Genomic DNA, 24,285 nt, shown 5'->3' with positions numbered 1-24,285 from the left:
TCTTCCACCAAGCCATCGCTTAGTTCGAGCTGCTTTACCATGATTGCTGCAGTACTCAATCTTGGTAGTGTTGGTATGCGGCAGGGAAGACACCACTCACGCAGACTTACTGCGAATGAGGGCCTTGAACAAGCTGCATGTCGCTCGGTGAGCGCGACGGTCCGTGTCATCTGTACATCTGCGCGGGGATAAAATGCATACAACCGGGAGCCTTAAAGGTAGATATTGGACGACAAGCGACATGCGTTGTCAGGGCGCGCCATGGTACATAAATTCAACTAATCGAATACGAGATGACTATGTGCCCAGCTCCGTCGCAGTTACGATGCGAGCTCACGATGCAGTACCATCGCATGATCCTGAAGAGAGTCAAGGACTGTAGACGACGTTGCATCTTCCCTGGTTATCTAACGTAGCGTTCCGAGCTTCACCACACCTTCACGTATCAAGATGAGCTCGTCTAAGCCCCGCACCTTCATACAATCAGCAATCAAGCCCCGCCTAGCGAGATAACAAAGGTTCTGGTTCAGAGCGCCTTGGAGTTTCTGCCTGCGGATCACATTTACCGCCGTGCTCCTCTTCGGCTACGCCGTGAACCCTTGTTCCAAGGTCAAATATAACTCAGCCTCACTTAGGCGATGTATCGACCGTGGGGTTTCAGTGAGTGAACATCGCAGAAGCGAGGGTGGGCTGAGAAGTCTAAAGCGTCGAGAGAAGTTACCCCGCATGCGCCTTCAGCCCGTAGCCGTCTATCTCTTATCGCTTCCGCAAGGGTTGCGGTTCCTGGCAACACGTTCCTGAACAGCCTGCCGCTAACGTGTTTCAAAATTCGGTTGGGCAGCAACTACGCGGAACATAACCAGCGATCGAGTCAGCCTTCTCTCTGCCTCTGCGGCACAGTTGTCCTGCATCTCGAACAAAACCCATCCTGATCCTATCGAATAACGCGCGCTTTGTGGGCGCGTGCGTAGGATTCAGGTCGCCGATTATGCCGGCCGAAGTGTCAAGACGTCAGTGTTGGTGATGCTGGCCCTTGCCTGACTCGGCGCGGATGACCGTTGAAACTTTAATTCCTCGAACTCCAGGGCGTAACGAGGGAACCCCTACAGGGACCTGGTTCGCGAAGCCGCGGGATGCGCAACACGGAAAAGTCATGATCCCAGTAATAGTCGCCGTTCAGCATTTGACAAGATGCGACATCGCCTGTTCCTGAACCGCACGGGGTCCGGGGCAAGCGCATCAGGATCCCAGGCACAATGCCCATGATCCCAGCACCGGCGATCCAGCATCTACCATGGTTTGGAGTCAAGCGAGTGCTCATCAGGGGCTGTCATGGGCATCAATGTTGCGAACATCGACCCATGTTTCAACGGTTAAAGAGCCCGGAACGTTAGTGCAGGTACGGCAGCGGGTGGGATTGACTCGAACATGCAAAACATCACCCGTAGTGGGCAATCACTATATCCTACCAAACTATCGTCATCCTGCGCAAGGCATGAAGACTCAATAGTGAGGCGTACGGCAGACTCACCTCAGCCACTCTGGAACAGTCGGCGTACGCGGCTGCGGTTTGAGTCGTTCGCCAATCCTGAATTTTCGGGATAGGGAAAATTCGAGACGTTCGCTTGCTGCGCAGCGCATGACAATGATCGCTGAATGACGCCAATTGGCAATCATCATCGACGCGAGCTGTATATCCCGCTTCCATTCTCACATCATCCTGAGTCGTGATCCATTCGCCAACAAAGGTATTTGCGACACCAGTTCATGCGAAGACCCGTTGTTGGGAATCGAAGAACATTTCTGGAGCAACGGATGTGTGCGTCTGACAGGGAGTGCAAGATTGACGGGACGGGTACGTCAATGACGGGCGCGCGCGTCGTACTGTCGCTTGTACACAGCGATGCGAAGGTGTATTCGATGTCCTATCGTGCAATCCAGCGTTGCTCAGACTTGTCAGCTGCGAGGTCCAAAAAACGATACACCGGCCACAGCCCATCAAACGGCACGTGACACAAGCCGCAGGGCGAACAAACGGTGCGAACAACGACCCGCAATGCCATGAATGATTCCAGAAGTAACCTTAGAAGTACGCGTGCTCAGGCAACGTTGTCGGGAGCACCTCACACGAAGGGGTTTCGGTGGCCACTTCTGTACCTCGATATTCCTGTTCTCTTGCTTAGCCGGTTCCGTACCGTGTTACACAGCATCAGATATCAATCACGTGGCTGATCTAATGCAGGGTACCGCATGACCTAGCACCGCGAACATCGTAATGAACTTTTCGATGCTTATCGCCAGCACATTGTGCATTAGATGCTAGGGCAAAAAATTAAAGGTCACCGGGACGCTCCCAGCCTTTTCACCATTGGCGGACTAGCCCAACATTATCTTCGAATTACGATGGAGACAAGGGCGAGAGCTAGCAATCTAACGCGATAATTGACTTTCGGGTGTAGGTTTCCTAGCCTCTTGCGCTACAGCCTGCCACCACTGCTTGACGTAGGCCCGAATACAAAGGTACTACGAACCTGTCGGCCTCTTTCCTTGGATTTGCCAATGGTCAGGGGGTTCAAGGGACGGTAACGCAGGCCTTCACCGATCGATGGGGGGCGCTGCGATTGCGTGTTCGCGATTTGATGCTCACGACGGTCTAGCCATTGCGCGCAACACCGCGAGCTAACGACATGAGCGAGAAAAGGGCCGAACCAAGTCGGACTGCGACACCAAGTACAGATCTGCCCCATTGCGCGTCCCCTCATCTACTGTTACTACCTTTGCTTATTTACTTTGACAGCTACGTAACACGCGTTTTTAGTTGTCATCCAATGCCCCCTGTACTCATTTTCTTTTCTTTGATAGAGCTGCACAATGTACAAGGCTATGTACTGCAGCTTCAACCTGCGAAGGAAGTACATCCGGCATTTGGACAACGTGTGAGCCAGTGAACGGGCTCGGCTGCGGACCGAACCGGTACTGTACCGAACAGTAATGTGTTGCAGAGAAAAGGAAGAAGCAAGGACAAAACGAACAGTCCATCATCCGCGGGATAAGAAAAAAGAGTGACACTGCAAGGATGCCCAAAGATATGGTGGTGGGGAACACCGACGACATTTACCTTTCTTGCTTCTTCTTGCGGCTAGAGAGGACGAACTAAAGTGGCGCTGGACTGCTCACCTCTTTTGCTTTTTGGCGCCGCGGAACGCAGGGTGAAGTTAAACGGGCTGCATAATACCCGTAATGCAAAAGTAACGGCTTTGTGAAATAAGTAAACTGGTTTCCAAAACACTGCCCAACTTTTGCTTCACCCGCGGAAGCGTGGAATGTACTCTATGTGCTACAGCTATGTTCGTCATGATTGAGCAAGGGAATCCGAAAACGAAGGAAGCTGCAACTAATCCAGTACGGAACAGCAAGAGCCCCAAACACGACTCGCTCCAGGGTTTGGGGAAACTCGAGCTTCGCTGCAGAGACGACCTTTGGGTCCAAGCTCCCTATCCAGCCCAGCAGGGCAGCAAAGAGCTGAGTCCAGTGCGTGCGCCCCCGCGGCATGACGGAGCCCTAGGGCGCCTTGCGTCGATTGCGCTGCCGAAACCACTTTACTGAGCGAAAGAAAGCCCGTACCAACGCCAATCCCTCGCTTCTCCAAGCTCGCGCTCGTCTCATCCCTGATCCAGATCGGGACAGCCCTTTGACACGAACCCAAATGCGCAAACTTTCCAGCTGAGTATGGTGCGCGCGCGGGGAGACGGGATACCAAATGTCTCACGCTTGCGGGCATCTAGATCAGGCTCAACAGTTTGAGGATCTGTCTTCCTCGTATACGAGCCTCGTCATCGATCGTTATGCATTGCGATCGCTTCAAGCGATGTATCTGGATATGTATATATGTACTTTTGTGATGTATCAAGGATGTGCAAGGTGCGCCAGGTCAAAGGGTGTCCGAGCTTCGTGCAAAGGCGGGGAAGGGGGCCAACTGGTGCCGACTGAACCTGCAAGTCTCACATGCAATTTACGTTTTGGCCGTGTCCAGGATGCGGAAAGCCAGAACGAACGAATGCTGCTTTTCCTTGCGATCGGCATGTCTGTCGGCAAGGTATTTTCCGAAATTCAGTGTTGTTTTTCGGCGGGCTATGCCAAAGTTTGTTGCACATCGTTGCTATAACGGTGTTGCAATGCGATGCCGAAAGCTCCGTCACGGGGGCTTAAAGCGGCAAGTACCAGCCGTTCACGAGCCAGACTTTTGCCGATCAGTGAAGTGTCAGTGGTGCTCCACCAAAACTAGGCTGAGTCTGACCATGATCAGATTGAGATCGGAAGAAACTGACTAGTGACATCAGACGCACAATCGTATGGCACGTTGGATTGAGCATTAATCGCATTTCGAGCGTGATTGACCCTTTCGTTAGGCCGGTCTTGCGGCAAGGGTCGGTAACTATATTAGAAGCTACATATAGGTGCACAGCAGTGCGTACGAGGCCCATCGCGCCGTTTCAGACTCAGTGCAACGTATGAGGGCCGCCAGGCAAATGTAAATGGAACGTTTGAAAGCAGCAAATAGAAGCGTACAGAATATTGGCCCGCGTGGGCGGATACAGTCTTCGTTTTAGGTAAGGGGATAAAGTCGAAAACAGTCAGGTTACTGTGCGCTGCTAGAGGGGGGTATAGTGGTTCGTGGAGCAAGGGAATAGGAAGATGGAAAATGAAAGTCAATGAAGGAGTAGTGAGAAATAGAAGCCATGCTAATGATGCTGATGCGAGAATGCGGCAATGAAAGAAAATCCAAACGGTGACGGTAATGCAGAATGCTAGCTGTGTGTGTATGTCCCTGATCCCGGTGTTCTAGACCGCAAGTGTTGCACAGTCTTGCTACTCCAAACCCAAGCGATTCAGGAAGCTTGTTCCACAAAAGAAAGTGGTCGTCAGCGTTACGTGCTGTGACAGGCGTCACAGGCCCTTGGATGAGTGACATGTCCAATTCGCTAATGGATCGCGTCGACGCTTTCGAGCTTGGCCGTGGTGAAGTTGGGCTCTGACACACGTCGCATCTCGGAAGGAAGGCTCTCGGAGCTGCGCTTGATTCGTAGCTTCTCCATCAGCTTGCCAATGGTGACATACTCCTGGGGCTCCACGACGAAGCCGGCGTTCTGTGACTGGAAGAAGGTCATGACGAGCTCGAGAGCGCGTGCAGCTTCTTCTTGGGACGGTGTGATGGGCGAGGAGTCGGCTGATGAGCCTTTGTCGTCGATAGTACCTGGGAGAGGAGGGGGCTGCATCGAGTTGGGCATCTGGGTAGGCGAAAGCGACATTCCTTCGTCAATGACTGGCAGTGTACCAGGCATCTCGGTCATGGGCGAGTCAAGTGCACCGCTGCTAACGTACTTTGGGGTGATATCGTCAGTTGAGCCCGGAGGTGACATGTACTGCTCAACACCAACAAGCATGGGGAAGGTTTGGCTTCGGGGCCTTTGGAAGTTGTTGTTCCCTGGCTGTCCATTCGCAGGCTGGCGGCTTCCCATGAATGGACTCGGGCCGCATGCTGAATCAGGCGTGAAGAAGGGCGAAGAAAGCGACGTGGGGCTTGTGGCTGTATCCGTGAAGACGCTTGACAACGACGTACTGCTCTGTGAATGGAAGGGTCGGCGATGGTTCGAAAAGTCGTATGTGTCGGGGCTTTCTGTCTTGAGATTTTCCTGACTCTTCTTCGCTGTCATGGTCGTTGTCGCTGGAGATACCCCGCCGGGTGAGGTAGGCGAGATGGCCCCCGGGGTATGCACATTGGATGGCGGATTCGAAGTCCCCTCCGACTCTTCTGCTATCGAAGTCTTTCGTGACCTTGCACCATTGAGATGATTCTTTTGCTTGAACTTTTCCAACCAGCTTGCACTGTTTACCTTGAGGTGGCTCTCTGAGTTGCCGACGGTCTGAGCGAAGAAGCGGGCCTTCTCTCGGATCGCAGCATCTGACAGCTGTGCTCCCTGTTTCTGATGGTTTCGTGCCCAGTTCGACAAGGCACGTTCGATATCCGGGAATTTGCCTTTCGACCTTTTTATGGGTGATCGGCTACCATCGTCCTGGTACAAGTACTTCTCCTTCTGGCGCAACACTTTCGAAACGGTACTACAAGACTGTCAGCACGGGAAGAGACATGCAGGGTATGCAGTGGTACCTTCGCTCTACGCCGAACATTGCTAGGATATCGTTAGTAAAACATCCATGTGAGTCTGGTGCGTGGTGCTGGCATACCTCCAATTTCCGTTTGCTTGACAGTGGGATTCTCTTCATGGTATTGGCACATGCGTCTGCGGTCCGAGTCTGTGAGAGTCTTCCGTGGTGTCGACGAAGTGCGGGAATGTGTTGAGCTCGCTGAGACTGGCGTTGCTGATGCCGGCGTTATCGGTGGTGGGGCTGAGGGGAACAGTGAAGCTTGGTAAGTCGACTGGCTGGTCAGCATGCTCGGCCATTGCGGCATCTGCGGCATGATCAGAGGCTGCAGCTGTGGATGCGTAGTCCTCGGTGTCGGATGAGTTTGGTGGGGTGGATGCATGCCGTTCCCGTAGATGGGCTCCATCGGGAGCGGTGCAAAGCCGTTGAAGCCATTAAAGTCTTGGACTGGAGACTGATGGTGTGGGTTGTATCCATTATCGCCATGCCATCCAGAATGGTGATCCTCGAAAGGTTCCTGGTGGTGGTGATGGTGGTGGTCGTGATCCATTTGCAACTGGCTCATGTCGAAGGCAGTAGGTCTTGGAGTGGTGTATCCGTGCGAGTGTGGGAACGAGTGTCCGTGTTGGGTGCGGAGCAGAAGTAGGGTGCCAGACGGGCATATGCACCTGCACCGTGGTGTTGCTATACCTAGGCGGCGTGGGTGACCTCAGAGCGGCCGAGCGCATACATGCATGAGACGAGATTTTGGTTCCTGAGGCGAAACAGCGACAAGTCAATGTACCGCAGTAGCGGGGGTAGCGCTGACAAAAGGCGCTGGGTATGACAGAGGTCAAAACATATAGGTATAAAGCAGCGCGGCAAAGCAATGGCCTTAGATGGAGAATTGAAACTGCAGGGAAAGCCTGGCGCGGCGGGCCTGCAGCGCGTACTTGAGGATAAGTCTGGGGACACTGGTAACAGGCCCTGGCTGTGCGATGCGGGCGCGGCCTACTGCAGCTGGCGGGAGAGGAGCCCTGTTTGTTTCGAGCCCAAGCTTGCCGGCAAGCCTGGCGTGTGCACAGTGATCCTGGTCGCCATTCGGCCAAGCGACGAGCGACGACGTTGGGCTTAGCGTGTGCGGGTCTCTCATCGGGGATGCGCCCCTAGGACAGCGCGGGCCAGAATTATGCGGCCGCCAGGCTAGCTCGCCAGTGCATGCCTCGACGCCTGACTCCTAGCAAGGGCAAATGGGATGTCAAGGCAGCCGGGTGGGATCATCCCATCAGGGCCCTCGCACCGCTGAGCACGTCGCAGCCGGCTAATCTGACGCTTCCCGAACAAGACATGGTCTGAGTGGAAGCGCCATATTGGCTTCGCCTCGTGCGCCCAGCGAAATACATCCTGGCCGTTGCCGTACGCTCGTGGCGCGAAACAGTGGCAGCCGATTCAATGCTGCTCAGGTACGCGAGCCTGTGGCGATTCCCACGGCAGGGGCAAGACGTCAATCATCGGCTGTGCATAAAGGAGAGACAGAAAGTGTCGACGGCTGAAACGCTTTCGGAAAGCTGCAATAATCGCGCCCATGGAAAATCGAGGTTTTGCCGACCAGCCACTCAGGCTTTCGGGAGCGATAATGATTTAGCGCCCGACTGACAGCGTGCCCTCTGAGTCGCCAGCACAACTAACCCCTGCTGATTTCTCCGAGTCGACCGCTGCGCCCGTTAGCAGACCAATAAGGAAAACCGACGCCTCAAAAATTGGGCCAGACAATGCTGATCTGAATCCATCAAATTCCGAAGCAAATATGGAATAAAAACAAATGCGACATGCTGACCCCGTTCCAATAACTCCAGCGGCGCCATTACCACGAGGGTCCGCGACGGCAATGTCTTGAATGACGCCTCCTCGGCAGGGGAAGCAAAGGCCTGGTATTGATAGCTTGCGGACGGTATCGGACCGCCACCAGTCAGTCGAGCATTGGCGATTGGCAGGTACGATCCGCGCCGTAAGCTGCGTTGCCCAGTGCTAGTGTCGTCCTGATGTCGTCCGCGGTGCTACTGGAACGAGCCCTCGGCCAATCCAGGCCGCGAGATCGGCTCCAAACCTCGCTCTCTTCGTCATCTTAATGCTGCGACCTAGTATTGGTATCGCAGTGAGACATGTTCAGCCATCCAGAAGGCCCTTCTGCTCTACTCACTATTTCCCAAGACCGGATCCATAACGCCTGTCGTATCTCGTAATCACGAGACCTTATCTAGCGCTTGACAATAGTGACTGGTCGGGTCGTCAGCTCACGATATCCATTTAGAGAGATAATACTGGGATACATACCGATATCCTCGTCGGCAAGCTCGTGAGAAAGTCCCACACGCTGGGGCTGATGCTTGCATGATTTCCCGTAAACGATAGCGTGCTTGAAGTTGTCGACAATCGTCTTGTGGATGGAATTACACTACAGAGCGGTTAGCGCGTCGCGTTTAAGATGAGGGGGAGACTTACGAAGTCTTCAATGGTACAGGCTGTTGATCGCAATACCACTGGCGCCGAGTAATCCGGCATCTTGCCCTTGGGCTTGGTGTAAACACGAACGAGATTGAGCTTCTCCCACATCTGCTCGAGGAGCTCGTCGATGTTCCATCCGTGCTCGGAACTGATGGGACAAGCGTTCGGAATGCGGTAGAGCAAATCGAGCTCTTCGATACTGATAGCATCAATCTTGTTCAAAGCGTAGATGACGGGGATATAGCTTCGTCCCTTGGCCTCAATAACATCGATCAAATCATCGACCGTGGCGTCGCATCGAATAGCTACGTCGGCGTTTGCCATTCGGTACTCGTTCAGCACCGCCTTGATTTCGCCATGGTCGATATGTGTGAGGGGAACCGTCGCGGTGATGTTGATGCCTCCCTTGTCCTTCTTCTTGAGCACAATGTTTGGTGGGCTCTTGTTGATTCGAATACCAAAGCCCTCCAGTTCGTTCTCGATAACGCTCTTGTCGGTGAGGGGTTTGTTGACGTCTAGGACGATGAAGATCAAATGGCAGGTCTTTGCGACGGCGATGACCTGTCGTCCACGACCTTTACCGTCCTTCGCACCTTGGATAATACCGGGAAGATCGAGAATCTGGATTTTGGCTCCGTTGTACATGACTTGACCAGGTACTGTAGTAAGCTGTATGTTGTCAGTACTGGTTCTAGTAACAAGCGTATCCAACCCACCGTTGTGAACTCATATGCAGCGGCTTCGGAGTGCTGTCCGGTCAATTTGCTCATGAGCGTACTCTTGCCCACGGAGGGGAAGCCAATGAAACCAACACTGGCAACACCAGTCCTAGCAACATCGAATCCTACACCTCCACCGCCGCCACCGGACGAGGGCTCGAGCAGCTCTCTCTTAAGCTTCGCGAGCTTTGCCTTCAGTTGCCCTGTTCATGTATAAGCATACCAGTATGCAGTATCCGTCCATGAGGCCATACCAAGATGAAAAGACGTCGCCTTGTTCTTCTGGGTCTTGGCCATCTACGTCTCGTGTAAGTCATCGTGTTACGGTCGCGTATTGGGGTGTGGCTTACTTCGGCCTCGATGTCCTTGATCTGCACACTCTGTTAGCGCGTGGAATGGCGGTATGCTGCGGCACTCAATACTTGCCTTGTCTACTGTGGTCGCCATCTTGAATTACTGTGTATCCTGACTTGCTCTGAGCAGGCGTGGAGCGGCGATGTCGTTGTTCAGAAATTTGATGCGACGCACGCCGCCAATGACGAAGCGGGGCACGGCTTCCCGGCAGTACCTTTCACCGCCACCCGATAAGGTTAGCGCTCAGCGCAGCACCCTTCCATCTCGGCTTCCATGCATGCTTCCTCGAGGCCTTCATAAAGTTCCCCGATAGAAGCCGCGTTCGGGGTCTTCACATCGGTGACCATACCCACCACTCTGGCTGAGCATATGAGGTGCATCACATGTCGGCGAACTGCTGACCGCCATGGATCCACATATCACAAGCTCAGAACGCGCGATTTGTTACATAATGAAGCAAGCCCAGTCCTGCACAAGCAGCATTGAAGGCAGGCAAGCCAACGCTCTTACCCTCGACAAAGGCTGTGTATATTTAGAGCCCGCGCCCCGAACTCTCTTCGTCGGAACTCCGTCTGTAATAACATCATACTCGACGACACACTTGCCACGTTTCTTTTTCCCCGCAAATCAATATCGTTACCATGATCGGCCGCAACACTGAAGAAGATAACTTCCACTCGCTCGTGCAGGAGATCAACAAGGTGCTCGGCCCCAGCAACGGCATAGACTCGGATGACGTAGACGAGAATGAGCTCCAGGAATTGATGAAAGCATACACCTCGGAAGAGTCGGAGTGGAAGAAATACTACTTTCCGTCTGAGACATTACCATACACACGGAATGTTGTCGACAAAGGCAACGGCAAGAGTAACTTGGTACAGTCCCCGGTTCTCGAGTCAACGAAGAGTGCTAACCGAACAGCTCATATTGGTATGGGGACCTGGAAAGAAGAGCCCGATTCATGAGTAAGTGATAAGATTCTGCGACTGTTGACATAAGCATACCTCACCTTACGACCAACACCCCATGGCTCCAGTCTCCTGCACGATGAAGCGACCCCGTTCGCCGATCTACTTTGATCGATGTGTCAGCAGGAGACACGCCGGTAAGACGACCTTTCGATAACTCACTACATTCCGCCATTCGCCTTCGCTATATCTCACACTTTACCGCAACACGCCGATACTAATTACCCATCAGCCACGCGAACGCACACTGCATCATGAAAGTCCTCAAAGGCAGCCTGACAGAAACCCGTTTCGCAACGCCCACCGAAGACGATGCACAAAACCAGCGTCCCATGACGAAGACCATGGAGACTACTTTCGCTGAAAACGACGTCACATACATGGCTGACACGCTCGGTGTGCATCGTATTTCCAATCCGCACCCCACAGACTACGCAGTCTCACTACATTGTAAGTACAAATTCTTTGCATTCTACTTTGTACTTCACTGAGCCTTGATCGTCATCTTCTCTACTTCACACCATTGCATCATCGTCCGACTAACGAAACACAGTATACACCCCACCCAACGCCGCAACCTACGGCTGCAACGTCTTCAAGGAAGACACATCCGGCGTCGTTCATAACACGACGTGCCATTTCTACTCCGAGTACGGCGTCCGAACGGGGAGGAAGTAGACTTCACCTCGTTCGCAGATCCGTTCCATCATCACTAGTATTGCTTGGGCATTGAAGAGGGCTTGGAGACGTATACGTGGATACTTTACGAATGGAGCAGCGGGTTGGAAGCGGTTATCGAGTAGGAGTTCGTCTATGGGAGAGTAGGATATTACACGGGCTTTTCGTTAGACCACCGTACTAGTCATTTTTGACGTTAATCAAAGGTCATTCAACATGCAAGCCGGAGCACGTCAATCTAGGAAAAAACCAAACAGGTCTGGAGCCTACATCGACGTTAGGCTACCTACTTTGCAGGTTTCTACGTTGATGTAGGCTGCTGACCTGTTCAGGTTTTTCCTTTCCTTGTATGAGGTGGGAAAGTCAGTGGAGTCGACTGAATCACAACATCACCCAGGCTCGTGTACACATAAACTTAACATATCGATTGTTATATGCACAATCCTCAGAACACGTCAAAAAGAACAGCAATGTATTCCAACTCCATCTATCCAACCCTTATTTCCTCCTTCACACCCTCCGCCTCACCACGTCTCACCCCCATCTTTACGGCCCCGCAAACCCAATCTCCTCCCTCCTATCATCCACCACACGCCCATACTCCAACAGCAACCTAAAGAACCAAACCTCAAAGTCCACATTCCTCAGCACCCTATCATGCCACTCAGAACTCCTCTTCGCAATAAGCCTCGCCTTCTTCTCCCCCTCACTCGCGCCATTTCCGCCCTTCTTGCTTCCATCCGCCTTGACTTTCTCCACAACTCCATCGCCGTCATCGTCGAAAACCTGGGTACCGCTGAACCACCGTACAAGATCGAGATGCTCGTCGCCGCGGAGGGATAAGGGGATATAGTGAACCCAAGGGCGGAGCCACTCTGCGTGCCACTCACGGAATAACGCCATTTTGTAGGTCAGACTGCGGGACTTGAGGAAGCTGTAGAAGCGGCCGGAGAAGGCGTTGCCGTCCATGTCGAGGAGGTGCTTGTAGTACCATGCGTCTTGGCCGTCGACGCGTTCGGTCACGTCGAAGAATTCGTTTTGGGCGTCGCAGTCGCCGGGGTCGCATTGGCCGATGTGCGAGAAGTGGACGTCGATCAAGTCTTTGAGGGCTTTGCGCTCGATGGAGGTGACGGCGTAGGTTGAGGTGGGGTTGGAGACGGGTTCGAGGACTTTGGCAGTGTCGGGGGCGTTGAGGCGTTGGACGACGTGCTGGCGGTGTTGACGTCGCCAGCCGCCGTTGCGACTGAAACCTCCCGTCGTGGAGCCGCGCCAGTAGAGACTGTTCGTTTTGTTCTCCCAGGTCGTGTCGTGCGTCTCGTCATAGCCTACTTTGCCCATCCAGTACCATGGACTGGGGTATAGGATGTCCTGGAAGCTGGAGATCTTCGACTGCGAGAAGACGGGTGTCAGCTCATGGATGATACTGAAGGCATTGGGTCGCTCGAAAAACCCGAATGTTGACGAGAATGAGGGTGAGTTGCAGATATCGGAGAAGGCAGTCGTGTTGTAGATGAAGCCAAGGTCGCTGGCGGCATACGCGGTGAAGTTGTCGGCAGCGTAGTCTTCGAAGGTTTGGGCCTGAGTGCCAGGAGAACATGACAGCCGCGAATGCGTCCATGTCTGTTGATGCGCAAAGCGATTGAACTTGGTCGTGCTAACTTCAGCAAATCGTGTACCATCACTCAAGTCTTCTGGCCGAGCGGAGAAGGCATTGCGAGGTGCAGTGTTCTTCGCAGTGCGCGGTAGAATTTCGTCCCTCGCCTTTGTCACCATCGACGACAACAGATTGTCAGGCACAACGACTCGCGGTTCGTCATGTAAGTTGAAGCCCAGATCCATGTCGGGCAGATACTGGACAAACTGCTTCATCATGCCAATGGTAGCCTGTTGTTGCCATTCATCGCCGCCTTGAAAGTTCTCTACGGCGCCATGGCGTATCGCAATTGCAAGCATTGAGCTATCTTCATGACCTAACGCATTCGCAATGCGCGACCGAATCGTTGATGGTTTGAGCGCCCAGAACGGTAGCAACATCTCATTGATCATGTCGTATTCGTCTATCATCACAACACCGTTGCGCGTCGCAAACTCGTACCATTTGTCGAAGTGCGGAGGTGGCGAGATCCCGTTCCTGCGTCGGTACTCTCGAACCGCATCAGCGAGAGACTTGGATTGTCGGTTAAGGGTGCCTTGGAAGTCTGCCTCGGCTGCTTCAATCAATTGCGCAGCCGGATGACCCTTGGTCATATCTACCGACACCGGAGCAAGTGGCATCCCAGGCGGAGAAAGTGGTATGTCGGTAAGAACACCATGCGTGATATGTTGATACGTTCGTGGTCCAGTGAAACGTCCGAAAAGTAGAGACCCCACCGCAAGAGCCATAACGATGAAGATAAAGCGACGCAGTCGCATAGAACGCCGCGAATCCATGACAATGGGAGATGCGGCCGACTCAAAAAAGTGTACAAGTGCCGCCCCGTCGTAAATGAGGGTAAACAAAATGGTGGAAAAGGTCGGGGCGAAGTGTAGTTTCGCAGCAAGGTGAGAGAATATGGCCAACAAAGAGGTATTTACAGCGCCATATTGAGAGATCTATGGGCAAATTAGCTTGATATCGTGACAGTGCGTTGAGAGTGAAAGCTACGTCTCTGGTCTTGGAACCTGAAAGCAAAAGCTGGGGTGAAAGCCATGGCGACGGGTACGACGCGGCAGGACGCCAGACCCGCGTTTGGTAACAAGACAGCGTATTTAGGTAGTTCAACAGTAATCTGGAAGAATGTACGTACCAGAACGAAAACAAGAACATTTACAGTGGTGTGAACCGGCAACATCCACAGGAAGCGCTGCAAGATGCGGAAATTGTGCACATCCCTCCACTCCCGGTCATACTCTCTGTATACAGGTTCCCAGGATATCGTGCTTGCAGTCAAGGAAGACTCGGTAAGGATAGACGCAATCCCGCATACAACTGCAATGGCCACTGCGACGTCTCTGAGCGCAGCCAGTCGCTGCGGCCTCGAGGCACCACTCACTGAGGCGCGCCGCAAGGTATTCCCGTTCGCAGACCCAAGTCCTCGCTTGCCGCCCTCGCCCTCTTCTGTCGCGGCTTGTATGATGGACTCGAACAGGACGAGGCCAGTAGCCGCGAAGATGGCACTGCTGACACCGAGCGCGACCGTGGTGGGAACTGCGTAGACACCTAGAACAGCACTCGCAGAGACGACGACAACTGCTAATATCCCGTATGATTCGGTGTGAGGCTGTCGCTCCGGGGAGGTCTTGGTCTCGGCTGCAGGGCCATCGAGAATGGTCCACGTAGGTAGGGCGAGGTGTTTTGCGACCAATTGGTTCTCGGAGAACAGGACGGTGAAGAAGGGAATGAGGGCCTGAAGTGCTGTTAGACGGTCGCATGTTGTCCCTATATCCCGTCCGAAAGTACCTTGGTCGCCCAGATGCCCTGCTTATCGCATGCTGCGCGGTCGCATATCACAGACAGGCCTAGCAGTGCGCCAGCCAGCCAGCTCGTCTTCCTCTTGGCGCTGTCGCTATTCGAATATATTCCCACCCAGAAGACAGTCGGCACCCATACTATCAGCCAGGATATCGTCGTTATGAGCAGCGAATGCTGGACCGGTGTGTGTACGTTTGCGACAGCCGCGAGGACGGTGTAGAGCAGCGGGGCGAGCAGGTGGTGGTATTTGACGACATTATCGGCAAGTATGGAGACGGCCGGGTGCATTGGAGCAAAGGGTGGGTCAGCGCTCGTCGGAGGGCATCGAGTTGTCTGGCATGTGTTGGGTTGCGCTGTTGTGAGCGCCGGAGAGCCGCAACACGCAACCGTGCGGATCTGCAGGGTCGTGAGTGACGCCATGCCCGAAGCCACATCTTTTTCCATCCCCACAACAAAGCCATTGTCTTATATCCAATAATTGTATGTATCCCAGTTAGACCCAGGATCGAACATGACTCCATCAAAGACCGATTTCACATGTCTAAGATGAAATCGAACGACAGCCGCTGCTTGTCGCTGGGTACTCAACATGCATGCGCATGCTGCAGGAACACGTCTACCAGATATATGGGAGACATGCTGCAACGGACAACTTAGCACGGACCTCACCTTACTTCCAGAAGTTTACGCAATGATTTGTGGCACGGCGCAAGCTCAGACAAGCCCAGAAGCCAGGTGGACCCTAGATGGGCAGTTCAGCTACCTCACTTCATGCTGAGATCAAGAGATCTGTCGATCTTTGGAATACCGAGACAGGTACAGTTCTCTAGCTCTCAGTCATCGACTGCCTGTTCACTTTATCATCTGATTTGACTCTTCGTATGAGTCTCTCATTACGCGGCTTGACTTGAATCGATGCTTCAAATCCGGAAGGCACGATGCTCAGTGACCCATCAAACCTGAAGATTTCACAAGTACCCACCATCTTCAATGCAAGATCGTGTATTTATGGGTGTCTTGATGGCCTCGGTTTAGCGAGACATGTCTGCGATGCTACGTACAGTCTTTCCCTGTCACATCTGGAGCCTACGTTGACGTTGGATCACCCACTTTGCATGTTTCTACATTGATGTAGGCGGCAAACCTGTTTAGTTCCCAACGGAAGCGTCGCTTCCTTTTTCGCAAAGAGCTTCGGGCAAAGCTCGCACAGCGAAGACGAAGGCGCGCGTCATCGCGTGACGACGCGTTTACGGAAGGCACGATGGCTGTACTCGCGCAAACTTCTCTCTTACATCCTCTTGCATGAGTCTTCCTCTCAGCCCGAGCCACCATAATCTACGCTATAATACTAGCCATCAACACGAGTGGCAATAACTACTGTTCATCCGAAGCTGTGCGTGGTAAGGTGTCTTCCTGCCTCTTGACTTTGGTCGTGTGTGGTAAGGTCTCTTCCTGCCCCTCGACTTTGGTTGTGCGTGGTATGGTCTCTTCCTGCCTCTTAGCTTTGGTCGATCGAGCATAGTCTTCTTCTTCCTATAGTTCAACTCGTCCATTGTCCGATACTTACATACCTTGGACTGTGCAGACACTGCTAACCATATCATTAGTTTCGAATCCCGACTGGACGATATCCATCACCCATCACCCGCAGTACGTCTGCCCTCCCCTCGAGAAACCCCACACATAGCTACAAGCACACACTTAGGCAATGAACACCTACGCTATAGCTCTGCTAGTGCTCTGGGATAGCCTCTTCCTGCCTCTCATGCTGCTTCATGCGCGTCAGGTGTTTCAGTTCCTATAGCCTTGCTCTGATATACAACAACTGTTCGTTGTTCCTTGAAGAAGTTCAATGTCAACCTAGTGCAGCTTCAATACTTCCGATCCTCGTTCTCATCGATAAACAAACGCGATACACCAAGACAGGACGGCATTCGACAACAACAACGACCGGCAGGCGGACTATCGTACATGGAAGTACTCATGCTGACATTCGTGTACGCATAGCAGCATCGCTCTGTAAACAATTCATCTTCTATGCTTCATTATACCCCTCCATTCCCCATCCGCCCAAAGCCGCAGATCATCTGTCGTCATACCTTCCCAAACCAACCCGTGGACCTCGCACCTCACACGCCAAAAAAACATCACGATACCAACCATACCCACCACTCCACCCACACCACCCACCAACACCAAGCTAAACCCACAACAAAACCACGCGTCCTCGCATCCTTCCCTCATCACGATACACGATACCCCACTTCACAGCCTTATCCCCCCACCAACCAACAAAGTCCTCACGCGCCCCATCACAGATCGAAGATCCTCATCTCCACAACCACGCAACTTGAAACACGCACACGTTACCCATACAGGAAGTTGGCGATGCTGTCGACCCGCCTCACTCAGCATGTCCAACGCTGAGGGGTCTCGCTTATGATGTAGGATTGGGGATCGTCGTCGATCCACACCTGATTAGATGTATGTTGCGGGACGGGGGACGGAAGGGGAGGTGGGTTGTTGGAGGTGTACGTCAGCTAATTTTGATGTGTATAAGGACTGGTCCGAGGAATAATGTCAACATGCTGTCATCTTGATTTCTACTCAGCTTTTGCCAAGGTGTCACGATCACGATCAGCTCTTGACGTGATGTTGTTGTTGTCCCGTGGGGTAGCATGGCATGGCATGGCATAGCATAGCGGGGTATCCTACCCGTCCACTCAACCCAACCATTCAACCATTCGCCTATCAACAGCCAACATACAAATATCACGATGATATCCCGTCGACGTAACAAACAACCATCACCACGAACCTTAACGCCTCTCCCTCCTACTTACCTCTCAGCACGGAAGCAACCATCCCATCCAGCCATCCAGTCGGATCTCCAGCAACAACGAAGCTAGCCCAGTGTTTGGGTACTAACGCTCACCCGGCGCCCCAGATTATGGTGTGCCAAACTAAGCTATCAACTGAGGAAGGTAAAGCACGATTTCCCCCCCAACCTCCAACGGTCTTGGCCGCTTTTCCAGTCAGCTCGCAGCTCCGTCTCAGCACGCTTTATCTCGGCGACCCAACGTTGGGTTGGGTTGTGAAAAAGGACCGGTTGCCCCCGCCTCTCTTTCCCGTCTCTGTGTTGTCAATTTCTTCGTCTCTCGTCAGCTTTGGGCTTTCTTATACGAACGGGGTCCTGCTCGGGAGCACTTCGATTTCCTCACTCAAAGCAAATACACTCGCACGTTGGGCACTCTTCCCTTTCGACTGAGATCTTTTATTTGGCATTTCAATCTTGATTCCTCTCATCCTCAAGGTTCGTTTCGAAAAAAAGGTTTCCTCCACAGCCGAATATACAAGAAGATGGCTGGACCATACACACATTGGAAAGACCCCTCGCCTCTCCTCACCTCGCACCAAGGCCACGCTATCCAGCGCAGCCATGATAGCTCCTCCGTCCTCCTCGTCATCGAAAGTATTTGTAAAGTTATATGGGTTTATATCAAAATAGGCTGAAGTTTCTTGGTGAAGAGATGAAGATTGAGCAAGAGAAAAAAGATAAGGAAAAGAGAAAAAACTCCGGGATATTTGTTGCAGGTGCTAGGCTCTCGACGCAAAGGTGAGCAAAAGACGGCAGGTTCGGATGATTGACCTGTACTTTAACCTCAAGGGCGTCGTCGGGGGGTGTGACGGCCCTCTCCTCGGTGTGCAGGCTGCGTCTTTTTCCTTCGCGGAGATAGATTGCTAAATGGCTGGTATTTGGTTTGTGGTACAGGGCCGGAAGTACGGTGGGAAATGGAGGCGATGGAAAGAAACATGGCAAGAGATGTCGGGACGTCGTAAGGGCGTGTCGAGCGCAGAAGGCTCCTACTCCTCCATCCGTCCGAAGATCTCGTCGTCGTCCTCGTCAATGCGGCCGCGGCTGCGCGAGTTGGAGTAGCGATAGTCCTCTTCGTCGGCGAAGTGGTCGTCGTCCATGTCGACGTCCTTGCTCTCGCTGTGGTAGCGGTAGCTGTTGCGCATACTCGACTGCTGCGCGGTGACGGTGGTGCTACCTGACAGGGTGCGGGCATTCAGGTCAAAATACTTTGCTGGTAGCGGGGGCACGGGTGGCACGTCCGGCGGGAGCGCAACGGGTCCCGTCTTGGGGGTGCCGTACGAGCAGCTCAGCAGGCCGACGGCGGCAGCGAGGTCAGCATGGTCATTGGCATCGTCATGGTAGGAGCCGGCAACCGAGGTGCCTGACGTAGTGGGGCGGTCAGACACGTTGCTCCACTGGCGATAGTGGTGGCCATTACCATTGTCGGAAAAGACGGTGGACTGGTAGGATTGGCTGTAAGCGGAGCTGTTGGCTGAGTAGCGCTTGAGGGAGCGGGTGCCAAAGTGCGAGTGAGGGTAGGATCCCACGGCATGGTCGTCGAGTTGCGGGGGCGGGGTAGTTTCAGTGGAGCTCAACTCCTCACGCAGGTCAGACGAACCCGAGGCGGGCGGGGACGAGCGGTCGCTGGTCTCGCCGTCGCTCTCCTTGTTCATGGCGACGAGGACCGAGGCGGCCTCGAGCAGCTGGACCTGCTGGTGCTTGGAAATGAGCAGCTTAGATGTGTACTGCCATTCAGGCGTGTGCTCCCAACTAGAAGAAAAGTCAACGCGGAACTATCAAGAGGCATGGCAGTCTATGTGTGCGTGCGAGAGAGGAAAGGGCATTCGTCATGAGTCGTGAAAGTATGTGGGAGGGCCATAGTCGGCCAAGGGTTACTAACAGGTGCTTGGTCAGACAGCTGCTGTGCTTGTAGCCTTTCCCACATTTTTCACATCTCAGATCGCTACCACTTCGCTTGCCGTCGCCCTTGGACAGGCGAGAGCCCTCGCTCGCGCGACGGTTCCGCGACTTGGAGTTGGCCTTGTCCTGCTCCAACATGGTTGCGAGTGTCGGTCCGTCGGTGAGAGCCTCGCTTTTAGCCGCCGCCGCACCGTAACTGCTGGGCCCAAACTGCGCGCCATTGCCGGGCATGCTCGACGCCATTGTGGAGTGGAGGGCCATGTTGGGGCCCCGGAACTGCGACGTCGGCTTGGACGAGCGGCGCAGGCCATTGCTGCTGCCTCCCTCGAGCGGCGCCCCTGACATGCCCTTGGCCGCCGCCGCAATGGCCGCGACATTGGACGCAGGCGTCTGGCTCATGCTCTTCCGGCGTGTGACGCGATGCGCCGGGTTGAGATTGGCGGCGGATATCGATTGCGAGTGCGGGCGGTTCTTGGGGAGCGAGCCGGCCATGGTGCTCGACGAGTGCCGTTGCTGGCTGGCGGGTCGGACGTTGATGGGCTCCTGGCAGGCGGCACGGTCAGCGCAACTCGGGGCGGTCAATTGGGATAATGTGTATAGGTACCTTGTGGACAGTCATGCTTGCAGTAAAAAAGTCGCCGGCCGGGTGTTTGCTTTGTTGTCCGCTTCGTCAGCAGGGCAGCGGAGTAGTTGCACAGCCTCCGAGGTGTCGGAGGTAATAGAGCGAGATGCGGCTGAGAGACAATGCAGGGCAGCGCAGGCGTGGGCGGTAGAAATAATAATCCAAGATGTGTGCGAGAGGCGTCTGCTAGCTGAAGAGGCGCTGATTTCAAAAATAAAGCGTGTGGACAGGTCCCGGAATGCTATTCGACAAGTGGGGTGATGCCCGAGCTTCTGATATGGAGTTACTGTGTCCAACAGAGAGTCTCGATTCGCAGCCTCAGAAATGCGGCCAAATATCCCCGTTTCAGACCCGGCAGCGGTAATAATCAAGGTTAAGGAAGGGAGTGAGATGGGTGCAGCGGTGGCAGCGGCCAGGAACTTTTTATTATTTGGTCGCAAACATGGCACGCGGCATCTGGGGTCAGCCGGACGCTCACAGCCCACGCCCGACCAACGTGACTGATAGCGAGACCCCGGCCGCCTCCTCCTCAAAAGGTACGCGGCAATGCCGTGGCTGAAGCGACAAACGAGGCCGCCCATGCTGCCGCTCCTATTAAAGACCGCACGGGGCCGTGGCGGGCAGGGAGCGCACCATCGCCCTCGCCCTCTGATTGCATGTTTCACCCATGTTGCTGCTCCAGACACCTCTGACTCTGGCTGCCTCTGCTGCCTCTCCTGCGCATCCCCATGCACAAATCCAGGAACCCTTTGTGCGTGTTCCTGGCGCAACGCAGGTTCTCGAGGCCCCTCGTTAGTGCGCCATACCGTGTGAGCCCCCGCGGCTGTGATTCGAGCGTGATTTCATGTCAAGAAACCTGGTCCCGCAATAGGGAACGCCGATCTCGAGCTACTTTGCCCATGGCCGCTTGGGCCAGTCCGGTTCGGGCGGATCAAGGACACGGGGAACCGAGCGCTTGTCTGGAGTGCTGTGGCTAAGGCGAGCCGATCGCTGCTGTGTCGGGCTGCGCGCGCTACACAAGAGATCATCGCCTGCCAACAGGTGTTTGCGCGACCCTCTCTTTTCCTCGTTGCAGACAATGGGCAGTTTGCATTATGGCGACTGATGGCAAAAGACTTATCTGACTCCACTCACCTGGGCACCCACTCGCAAACCGCTCGGATAGCAGACCAGGCTTGGCGTCATCGCGATCGGTCGCGCACACGGCGTCTGTGCTGCACATTATCGCGCAAGCCACCACCCTGTCGTCTTGCTCGCTGCTGTGGGGTCGCTGGGTGTTGAGTGGTGCGGCACCTGCACCACACAGTCAAAGACACATGACAGCCTGCCAGCCGTACAATAAAACCGCTCGCTCCTGCGCTCATAGCTGGACCACCTGTCGTCCTACCACCGCTGCGATCGGCTAAGATCAACGGGTCCAGATCGTGGCCTGTCGCAGGGATGCAGAGAGTGCCACAGTGACGGATACTCACTGGCAATGGCATTGTTCGTTGTCGTCGGAGTCCGGGCAGAAGAATGCCATCCACGCGTAGTATCCACTTGTCGGTGTAGCCTCTCACCACCAATAACCACCTACGGTAGAGCAGCCGTCTGGCATCAAACTGAGCGGTCCGCAGCTTTGGAATTGGGTACACTGGGCATGTGTAAGACGTTCCGGTGGTGTCTATGCCCATGCAGGTGCTAGAGGGGTGCAATTCGCGCCTGCCGATTCGGGAGTCCCACGGCCTTGGAATAGCTTCGTTGCGAGATTGCGCGCCTTAGCTGAGGGGTCGACGACGCCACAACCTGCATATCCTCACATCACTGTACTATGGTATGATAATTGCATGTTGCACATAACTGCGTCGAGTAACAGATTCCGGTGTCTTGACGGCCCAAGTGAGGAGTCAGGTCCACCGCGGACAAAACCTCCGCATCAACCAGGATTGAGCTTGTTGGTTGCACGTGTCAAGATTTAGCCCAAAAGTTACTTGGTTTGGGACGGAACTCGCCCACGGTCACGGTGAGAGTGGGCTGTGCGGATCTGTGCCAGCTAAGTTTCACGTCAGCAATGTGACGTCAGTCATTACTTGATACAAAAAAAGTTAAGTTCCTGCATCGGGGTGGCATATCCTCGGCATGCATCGTGGGCTGGCCAGATGCACACACAGTGACGTGTGTGCTTTCGTGATTCTATATACCGAGACATGTTTGATGCGGGCCTTGTCGGCTTTGCGGATGTCCGCGGAATGTATCTAGATACTTCTCCAGCGGTAAACGGTTGTGAAGACGGACATTACTGTATGATTTCATGTGGAGACGGTGTAACAGACCGCCATGTATGTATGCATCTAGTGTCTTCTTGCACGCAGTCGCCAACAGGAAGCAGAGGCCATCTCAACGATGCTTTGTAGGGGCTGGTAAAGCAGCTAAGAGCGACATTCATTTCCACATCGCATAGTTTCTGGCTGTGCCTCAAATTGTAACTTCAACAAGCCTTATTGCACTCTTGCCAGGTCGACATGGCAAGAGCTTTGGAGGTAATGTATCCGCAGTCAAGATGGGTCTTATCGAGCAGTTGATGTGATGCAGTTGCTCCAGTCACCAGCGTAGAAGGCTTAGGAATCATGACTCTCATCATGAGCTCTGTCTACGGGTGCTGGATAGAAACAGTATCGATATGCCAAATTGAAGTAGTTGTGTTGGAATGCATTCGCACGCCAAGTGCTTTCCGATCTTAGTAAGTCAGTCACGTGCACGAATTCGTCACTGCTCTCGGCGATCTCCAAAGCATCTGCCTGCAGCATCGCAACCGCTATCGCCTCATCACGACGCAAACAACCGCTGTCCATCACTCTCCGGGTCTTTAGAACCTCAGTCGCCGCTTAACCCTCCGCAAAGACCGCATCACAGCCCTATCACGACTTCACGATGGCGGACGCTTCCGCGCAACCGAAGCCTAGCAGCAGCGTCAAGCTCGTGCTGCTAGGAGAAGCAGCCGTTGGAAAGGTACGGAGTAGGAAGGCTTCGTCGCGACTCTAAACTGACGTTTCTCAAGTCATCTCTCGTTATGCGCTTCGTCAACAACGACTTCCAAGAGAACAAAGAGCCTACTATCGGAGGTACGTACACAGCCACATGCGGAGATATTGCTCAACAACCACCCGCATCCCCATACTGCCAAACTATGACTAACGTACCATTTGACAGCTGCATTCTTGACGCAGAAATGCAACCTACCAACCCGAACCATCAAGTTTGAGATCTGGGATACCGCCGGCCAAGAACGCTTCGCCTCGCTCGCGCCCATGTACTACCGCAACGCCCAAGCCGCCCTCGTCGTCTACGACATCACAAAGCCCTCTTCCCTCACAAAAGCCCAGCACTGGGTCGCCGAACTGCACCGCCAAGCCTCCCCAGGCATCGTCATCGCGCTCGTAGGAAACAAATTCGATCTGGCGACCGCCGCCGATGAAGAGAACCCAGAAGATGCAGATGATGCCCCCGCAGCTGAGGGCGAGGACGAGCCAACCGAGGATGGAGCCGACTCGAGGAGAGTACCTAGCAAGACTGCAAAGGCATACGCAGACGAGGAGAGCTTGCTGTTCTTCGAGACGAGTGCAAAGACGGGGCACAACGTCGCCGAGGTCTTCACTGCCATCGCAAATGCTATCCCAGAGACGAGCTTGAAGGGGCCTCGTGGGGTGGGTGGACAGACAAACTTGAACAGGCAAGAGGATGCGCGGGTGAACCTGGGCAGCGCACGGACGGAGGGTCCTAAGGAGGGTTGCGCATGCTGAAGAGGTGCATGCGGAAGTGGTGTCGTGTGGATTTGCTAATGCTCACGGAGGAGCTCGATAGCTACGAAGACTTGCGGGCACACTTGACGTGTTCAACTCTGGATTATCAACATTAGGCGTTGGATGGAATGATATACTTTATATTGCCGTCAACACGATGGCGTATATACTGCGTGAGACGTGCGACTGGGTTTTCTGTCCCAGGCAGCTTGACTACACCTACAATGAGCTTCAAGTGCAGTGTTCCTGCTTGGAAGGCTCTATTGAAAGATGTTGTTCGAACACCGG

The 24,285-nt window shown here is 53.9% G+C and overlaps 6 protein-coding genes across 6 annotated transcripts; 2 read left to right on the top strand and 4 right to left on the bottom strand.

Moving 5' to 3' along the window:
* Positions 1 to 4,982: 4,982 nt before the first annotated feature.
* J4E87_007538 (uncharacterized protein) lies at positions 4,983 to 6,298 on the bottom strand (the record flags this gene model as incomplete). Its single annotated transcript, XM_049379132.1, has 3 exons — positions 4,983 to 6,120; positions 6,170 to 6,191; positions 6,247 to 6,298. The coding sequence occupies 3 exons, from the start codon at positions 6,296 to 6,298 to the stop codon at positions 4,983 to 4,985; spliced, it is 1,212 nt and encodes a 403-aa protein (XP_049231043.1).
* Positions 6,299 to 8,401: 2,103 nt separating this feature from the next.
* On the bottom strand, positions 8,402 to 9,815 carry RBG1 (GTP-binding protein rbg1; the record flags this gene model as incomplete). The annotated part of the gene is made up of 7 exons (XM_049379131.1): positions 8,402 to 8,421; positions 8,479 to 8,599; positions 8,647 to 9,318; positions 9,366 to 9,571; positions 9,623 to 9,665; positions 9,719 to 9,739; positions 9,795 to 9,815. The coding sequence occupies 7 exons, from the start codon at positions 9,813 to 9,815 to the stop codon at positions 8,402 to 8,404; spliced, it is 1,104 nt and encodes a 367-aa protein (XP_049231042.1).
* A 548-nt stretch (positions 9,816 to 10,363) lies between these two features.
* On the top strand, positions 10,364 to 11,368 carry J4E87_007536 (uncharacterized protein; the record flags this gene model as incomplete). The annotated part of the gene is made up of 4 exons (XM_049379130.1): positions 10,364 to 10,597; positions 10,644 to 10,687; positions 10,923 to 11,140; positions 11,244 to 11,368. 4 exons carry the CDS (start codon positions 10,364 to 10,366, stop codon positions 11,366 to 11,368), a joined length of 621 nt encoding a protein of 206 aa, XP_049231041.1.
* A 546-nt stretch (positions 11,369 to 11,914) lies between these two features.
* J4E87_007535 (uncharacterized protein) lies at positions 11,915 to 15,107 on the bottom strand (the record flags this gene model as incomplete). Its single annotated transcript, XM_049379129.1, has 3 exons — positions 11,915 to 13,606; positions 14,155 to 14,754; positions 14,808 to 15,107. 3 exons carry the CDS (start codon positions 15,105 to 15,107, stop codon positions 11,915 to 11,917), a joined length of 2,592 nt encoding a protein of 863 aa, XP_049231040.1.
* A 3,576-nt stretch (positions 15,108 to 18,683) lies between these two features.
* J4E87_007534 (uncharacterized protein) lies at positions 18,684 to 20,215 on the bottom strand (the record flags this gene model as incomplete). The annotated part of the gene is made up of 3 exons (XM_049379128.1): positions 18,684 to 19,446; positions 19,577 to 20,139; positions 20,201 to 20,215. The coding sequence occupies 3 exons, from the start codon at positions 20,213 to 20,215 to the stop codon at positions 18,684 to 18,686; spliced, it is 1,341 nt and encodes a 446-aa protein (XP_049231039.1).
* Positions 20,216 to 23,128: 2,913 nt separating this feature from the next.
* J4E87_007533 (uncharacterized protein) lies at positions 23,129 to 23,997 on the top strand (the record flags this gene model as incomplete). The annotated part of the gene is made up of 3 exons (XM_049379127.1): positions 23,129 to 23,206; positions 23,256 to 23,319; positions 23,408 to 23,997. 3 exons carry the CDS (start codon positions 23,129 to 23,131, stop codon positions 23,995 to 23,997), a joined length of 732 nt encoding a protein of 243 aa, XP_049231038.1.
* Positions 23,998 to 24,285: the final 288 nt, after the last annotated feature.

This window comes from Alternaria ethzedia (genome assembly GCF_023757985.1).
Source record: "Alternaria ethzedia strain BMP 0044 chromosome Unknown scaffold_21, whole genome shotgun sequence".
Classification (NCBI taxonomy): Eukaryota; Fungi; Ascomycota; class Dothideomycetes; order Pleosporales; family Pleosporaceae; genus Alternaria; species Alternaria ethzedia.
Note: the sequence above shows the minus strand (reverse complement) of the source record. Positions and strands in the feature narration are given on the sequence as shown.